At 53.5% G+C, this 6,597-nt stretch overlaps 1 protein-coding gene across 1 annotated transcript; it reads left to right on the top strand.

The window, feature by feature from the left end:
* Positions 1-898: 898 nt before the first annotated feature.
* On the top strand, positions 899-6,079 carry PHF13 (PHD finger protein 13; the record flags this gene model as incomplete). The annotated part of the gene is made up of 3 exons (XM_006766824.2): positions 899-1,048; positions 2,625-3,159; positions 3,573-6,079. Coding segments are annotated over 3 exons (912 nt in total), but the record flags the coding sequence as incomplete, so codon positions are not given.
* Positions 6,080-6,597: the final 518 nt, after the last annotated feature.

Genomic DNA, 6,597 nt, shown 5'->3' with positions numbered 1-6,597 from the left:
CGCCCCTGAAAGGAAACCCGCTGGCGGCGCGCTGGTGCCGGCCGCGCTCTGCCCTGCCCTGGGTGGCCGAGCCCACCCCCCATTTTCTCCCTCGCTTCCACCCCAGCAGGGCGCTGGGCCGTCGGGCCCTGTGAGGGGGGCTGGGGTGGGTGATAAAATGCTTAAAGGACGCCTCCGTAGGTCCGCAGGTCATAAACCAGAACCAAGTAGAGTTTTGCTCAGTAGCCAATAAAGGCTTTCTCCTTGAGCTGCTCTCTTCCCTTTTGAAAGCAGGAAAAGGAGAAAGTTCATTCTCGGCGAGGGCACCTCTAGACTGAATGGGGACCGGGCTCCAAAGCCAGAACCCCTAGTGTTTCATCTTCTGCAGGAGGACCAGCAGGGACGGGTCTGGTTATTGCCGGAGCGGAGCAGCCTTCGGGGGTCCTGGCCTCGATGCTGGAGTAGGAGAGGGAGCAGCAGGAAGTGCCTGTGCAGGGGGGACCCCGGGGAGGAGGCCCCCAGGCTGCCCTGGCTGGGGAGGGGTCAGGCTTGAGTGAGCTGGGAGGGATAAGGAGCCATTGGCTTTTGAAGTCACTCAATGCTTCAGTTAGAGCTGCTGCAGCAGCTTATTTTCAAAATGGAAAACCTGTAGCAAAAAGTAGTTATTAGCGCGGAGAGGAAGGAACAGATAACCAGAAAATGCCCGGAGCGCCCAGAAATGGGCTTTTGGACAAGCTTTTATCGCCCAGCCAGTTTCCCAGTGTGCTTGGCACCCCTCCCCCCCCAACCTTCTGGAAAGTGTTACTTCCTGACCTGAGCTTACCTGGTGGTGTTTCTAAGGTGGTTGTGAATCTTGCAGGTGTTTTTGAGTTGCTGGCAGCAATAACAGCTCTAGCTTGCTTGCTTTTGTTTGTGATCCCACCTACAAGTGTCTACTTTCAAACACCCCCCTTCTCCCTGCTCACAGGAGTACTCCCCCGGGTACAAGAGACGAAGGACCGTGGAGGATTTCAACAAGTTCTGCACCTTCGTCCTGGCCTATGCCGGCTACATCCCTTATCCGAAGGAGGTAATCTTCAGCACTCGTGGGACCTTTCTGGCAGTGAAGCCAGGGCTGTGTGGGAGGACTGCAGATAGGAGTTGGGCAAAAATCTTTCTTGGAAACTCAGACCAGCCTGGGAAATGGTTCCTCAAATGCTGGTAGAACATAAAATGCAGGCTTATCTAGAAATGATTTAGTAAACTTTCAGGGTTTGCTTGCAAATAGCTATTTGCTATCAGCCTGCTCTTTTTTTTAAATTTAATATTTCAATTGCAGTTTGCATTCAGTATGGTATCGTATTAGTTCCAGGTGTACAGCATAGTGAATGGACAGTCAGTCATATTCTTTTTTTTAAAAAATACATTTTATTAATTTTTTACAGAGAGGAAGGGAGGAGGATAGAGAGTTAGAAACATTGATGAGAGAGAAACATCAATTTAGCTGCCTCCTGCACACTCCCCACCGGGGTTGTTCCCGCAACCGAGGTACATGCCCCTGACCGGAATCGAACCTGGGACCCTTGAGTCCGCAGGCTGACACTCTATCCACTGAACCAAACCGGTTAGGGCACATATTCTTGACAAAGTGTCCCCCTGCTGTTTCCAGTACTCACCTGATACCATACGCGGTCATTACAATATTGACCATATTCCCTATTCTTTACTATCTGCCTGCTCTTAATGGCCAGTATTTATTGAGTGCTGACTATGGCCAGGCACTGGTTTTGGCTCTTACAGCATGAGGTAGGTGAAATTATTTGTCCCCATTTTAAAGCTAGGACATGGGCACGGGTGGGGAATGCCTTGCCCTGGGTCACAGGCCAATGAACGGTGGAGTGTGGCGAGCAGCTTCCTGGTTGCTGTGCGCATCCCATACAGAATCTGCGAGGACTTCGGCCTAAATCCCGCGGGATTTCAGGGATCCCCCCCACCCCCCCGCTGATAAATGGGCAGAACTGTGGACCAGCACTGCCATGGTCCTCAAACTTCAGAGCCTCGTTCATACTGACCGAGGCTAAAAAGAAGGGACCCCGGTGCTCCCAGGTCCCAGCAGTGGTTTATCCTTTGCATCGCCATCTCGGGATCATGCCAGCTTTGTGCCACTCAGAAGGTGGCCATTATTTGCAAATAAAATGCTGGATGGTCTGAAGGAACCAGTGTAGCTCACTCGCTGCTTTGGGGCAATAATTACCCACTTTAATTTTTACAATACTTTGGGATATCTCCAGTTTTAAAAAAATGTACTGGGAAATTCTCAAAACTAATTTAAACTCACTTAATTAAAAACTGCATCCTGTGGGAGGATAGAGGGAGGGAGAGGTTCCAGTCAGGGAAGGATCCTGGGCCGGAGAGCGGGTCTTCCCTCCTGTCCGTCCACTGAGCCCCAGCCAGGTTCCTGAGGGTTCCGCCAGGAAAGGAGGTCCCCTCTCCTGGGGCACATGGTCTGCAAGGTCACACTGAAATACAAAGAGCAGTGCTGAGGAGAGCTGGGAGCCTGAGGCTGTGAGAGCTGCGGCCTGGCCCTGCCGCGTGCCTGGGAGATCTCTGTGGGGCCGGCTAGTCGGGGGACTGTGGAAGTAACCGGAACCTTTGCCTCCTTTCAGGAACTCCCTTTGAGGAGCAGCCCCAGCCCTGCGAACAGCACCGCGGGCACCGTTGACAGCGACGGCTGGGACGCTGGCTTCAATGACATCTCGTCCGCGGTGCCCCTGCCAGTCTCCGACCGCTGCTTTAGCCACCTGCAGCCCAGCCTCTTGCAGCGCGCCAAGCCCAGTAACTTCCTGCTGGACAGAAAGAAGACCGACAAGCTGAAGAAGAAGAAGAAGAGGAAGCGCAGAGACAGCGAGGTGCCCGGGAAGGAGGGGTACGTGGGCAGCTTGCTGAAGCTGGAAGCCGCCGATCCGTACGTGGAGACCCCCACGAGTCCCACCCTGCAGGGCATGCCCCCGGCCCCTGGCGATCCCTGCTCGGGCTGGGACTCCGACACTCCGTCCAGCGGCTCCTGTGCCACCGTGTCACCTGATCAGGTCAAAGAAATAAAGACTGAAGGCAAGCGGACTATCGTCCGGCAGGGGAAGCAGGTGGTGTTCCGCGACGAGGACAGCACTGGCAATGACGAGGACATCATGGTGGATTCAGGTGAGTGGTCCCGGGACGACGGCCACGCTCCTGGCTGTGGTCGGAAGAGAGTGATTGTCAGCCGGTGTCTCGGGGAGGTCCCTGCCTCAGGGCGCCCACCGTCTCCAGGGAGGTGGGTGCAGGAAGGTGGGCGCAGGTGCTTAGGGAGGGGGTGATCGCCGCTAGAGACAGCTGAGAGCCCGACCTGGAAATATACAGATAGTGCGGCTCCTGAGTGCACACGTCACCGTGACCTCTGGGACCACACTCTGGGTGCCCTTTCTGTGCACTCACCATGCGCTCAGGGAGGGAGGTGGCACCGTGAGTGGAAGTTGGGTTCTGGTTCTGTTGCTTGTCCCAGTGGAGGGCAGCTCTCCTGGTGGGGAGGGGTCAGGAGATTCCTTTTCCTTCCTCTTACGTGTTCCTCTCTTCAGACGATGACTCGTGGGACCTCGTCACCTGCTTCTGCATGAAGCCATTTGCCGGCCGCCCGATGATAGAGTGTAACGAGTGCCATACTTGGATTCACCTGTCCTGTGCCAAAATCCGGAAATCCAACGTGCCGGAAGTGTTTGTCTGCCAAAAGTGCCGGGACTCCAAGTTCGACATCCGCCGCTCCAGCCGCTCCCGGATGGGCTCCCGGAAGCTGTTTCTGGACTGACTGCTGGCGAGTGAGGAGACGGGGCGAGGAACCGGAAGGGACGGGACGGTGGGCTTTCTGGCCCCTTTCTTAGTTGAGCACAGAACTCTCAGCTCTGATGCAGGCAGACCCCTGCCATTCAGGTGCCTAAGCAAAAGGACAGGCTGTCCACGGTGTGAACTGTACATAGCCGGTGACTGAATAAAGTCCTGAGGCCAAAGCTGCTGCTAGAGCTGTGATCTCTGCAGCGGAGGCGGACTCAGCATCCGGGGCAGGGGGGTGGTCAGCTGACGATGAGGGGCCGGGTAGTTGTGAATCCTTGCTCTCGTTGACCAGCTCCCTCCGATTGGAACAAGTGCTGTTACTCCTGCTTCCGCGTTGGGGACCATTGTTCCCTGGCCTGTTAACGAACAGCCATACGTGCAAGCGTTTTCTTGAGTGTGTCTTTTACCATAAGTGTCTGTACAGCAACCATCAGAGCTGCCCCTCCCTTAGTGGTCCGCCCTCCCTTGCCCGTTGGACTCCTTGCCTCACTCTGAGAGGAGCCAGGGGCGGGGGGCGAGCTAATGGTCCCTAGTTTTTCTTCTGTTCGTTGAAAGGGGTTGTGTGTGGCCACTTCTCTGTAGAAAGAGGGTTGGTTGGGAGATTGAAGTGGCCCGTGTTCATAACCCAGTTTCCCGTTTTGCACGATGTAAAAACTGTCTTTTTGCACGATATAGCCAAAAGTGTTGGCAGGTTTTTGCCTGGGTGCCCTCTCTCTGCAGTTGGTGTATGGGGGGCCTATGGGTGCCCAGGCAAGGTGTTTCCGAGGGAGGGCACTTAAGTTCCTTCTTCTCTCTCCCCCCCCACATTATTTCAGTAGCAGCGTAAAGGTTAGGCAGTCACTGGGGAGTGGGTAATGGGTAAAGGAGAACTGGGAGGAGGGCCTCTCCCACGGGTGATTCTTAGTGTCCCCTCAGACAGGTTGGCCTGCTGGTCCACAGGCCGAGGTTAGGACTTGAAGCCTTGTTGGTTTGAATTGGTGAGTGAGTGATAGGGTAACATTGGCCTCTGGGTCTATACCGGTGAGCTGTGCAGAGGTCCTCGGATCTGGACTTGGGGACGCCCCTGTGGGCTCTGCTCCAGGCCGCTGTGCCCTGGGACACTGGTGGTCCTAGGGCCCCACGGGAGAAGGGCTTCAGCGCTGTCCCAAATTGACATTGCTCTCAGCAGTTCAAATACTGGTTCTCGAAAATTGGTGTTTTTGTGTGTTTTTTGTAAATGGATGGGTGTGTTTTCATAAACATTGTTTCTTGTAAAAGCGTGAAAAGGGAAGAATGCCCAGGTTGGTCACGTTTGTTTACAGCAGGATGGACCCGTCTCCCAGCAGGGGCTTCCCCCCCGGTGGCATCCCTGTGCAGGGCCCCCCGCGGGGCCCTCCACGTTCTCACCGAAGCACCACGCGCTGAACTGTAGGCTAATCAGAGCCCGTATTTTGTCCTGGTACCGTTCATGCTTGAGAAGCCAACTGCCTTTTGTTTTTTTTTTGTTTTTAATTCTGTTGCTTTTATTAACACAAAAGTAGGCATCGTTTCGGAAACCCAGTTTATTGTCAAGATCCCCAAAGGAGAAGCTGTGCGGTGGAGAGAAATAGTAGCTGGCTCAGAAACAACCTCCTCCCCGGACAGCTGGCTCTGACCCTGGTGAGGGCAATGTGCGGGAGAAGTGGGGAGAGGAATTTGCCAAAGATCTGCCCCAGGACATTGCCTGCCCAGTGTCTTCACCATGAGAGTAGCCAAAGTTCCAAAGTGTTTCTTGTTTCTTTAAAAATAACGCCACGCAGTTTTAAAGGTGCACTTAAGAGTACCTGTGATTTTACAGTGGAACAGCCAACGCTGGTGACTGCTATCTGCTCTTCGAAGGTTCGGCGCGGGGTGGCTCCTGGAAGGCTTCGGCATTCATCTCAATTTCTGTTTCTTATTTCCTTTTGGTTCTTTTAACAGGTGCATCCCTGTGGGTGGTGTCTAAGAAGTCAAGGCACCTCGTGTTTTTTTTTTGTATGTTGTGTTGATTGAGCTGGCAGCTGCAATCAGCTTTATGCAAATTAGGCATGGCCCAGCTAGGGCTCTTGGTTGGTGGCTGATGAGGTGAGGAGGGAAAGATGTCACCCCAAAAGCAGGTCCCTCCCATTGGCTTTGGCCAGGCCAGACACTTAACATCGTTTACATGGTTCTGTGTAATTGTAAAGTTTGTGTAAAAAGCGAAGCTGTTTCTGTGAAACTGTATATTTTGTAAATAAAGATATTGCTACTTTGAGGTTGATGTCTAGTTTCAGGTGTTTTTGTTCTGTGCTGAAGGACAATTGTGTTTCATCATCACTTCCGCAAACCACGATTACAAGACTTGGGAAGTTAGCGTTTGCTTCAGCGGGATGGAAAATGCCCGTAGCCGGCAACGTCCTTTGCTAGTAAATTCTCCAGAAATCACAGTGTAAATAGACACGAGCAGCTCACAATTTCTTCATCAAATTGAGTTTAAACCCCAGTGAGTGGTTAACCGGCTTTGTGAAAGCTGCAGCCTCGGGTTCCCTAAGCAGGACTGGGATCTGGGGGTGCACATTCGGGCCCTTTACACCTGGCGCCCGCAGTGCCTGAGCCTGTTCTGCCAGCTCTCTCTGCTACTCTAATTTGGGACCAACTAGTACCTGCAGTGACATTCGAGCAGCCCAAACCTAGTAAGCATCTCCTAAAGTCTTCACAATGCTGGCCAGGCTGGGCATCGAGCCTTTGTTTCCAGTTGTCTACGGCTGCTGGTGGGTGTAAAATTTAAGGGGCCCCAAA

Source organism: Myotis davidii, unplaced genomic scaffold (genome assembly GCF_000327345.1).
Source record: "Myotis davidii unplaced genomic scaffold, ASM32734v1 scaffold299, whole genome shotgun sequence".
Taxonomy (NCBI): Eukaryota; Metazoa; Chordata; class Mammalia; order Chiroptera; family Vespertilionidae; genus Myotis; species Myotis davidii.
Note: the sequence above shows the minus strand (reverse complement) of the source record. Positions and strands in the feature narration are given on the sequence as shown.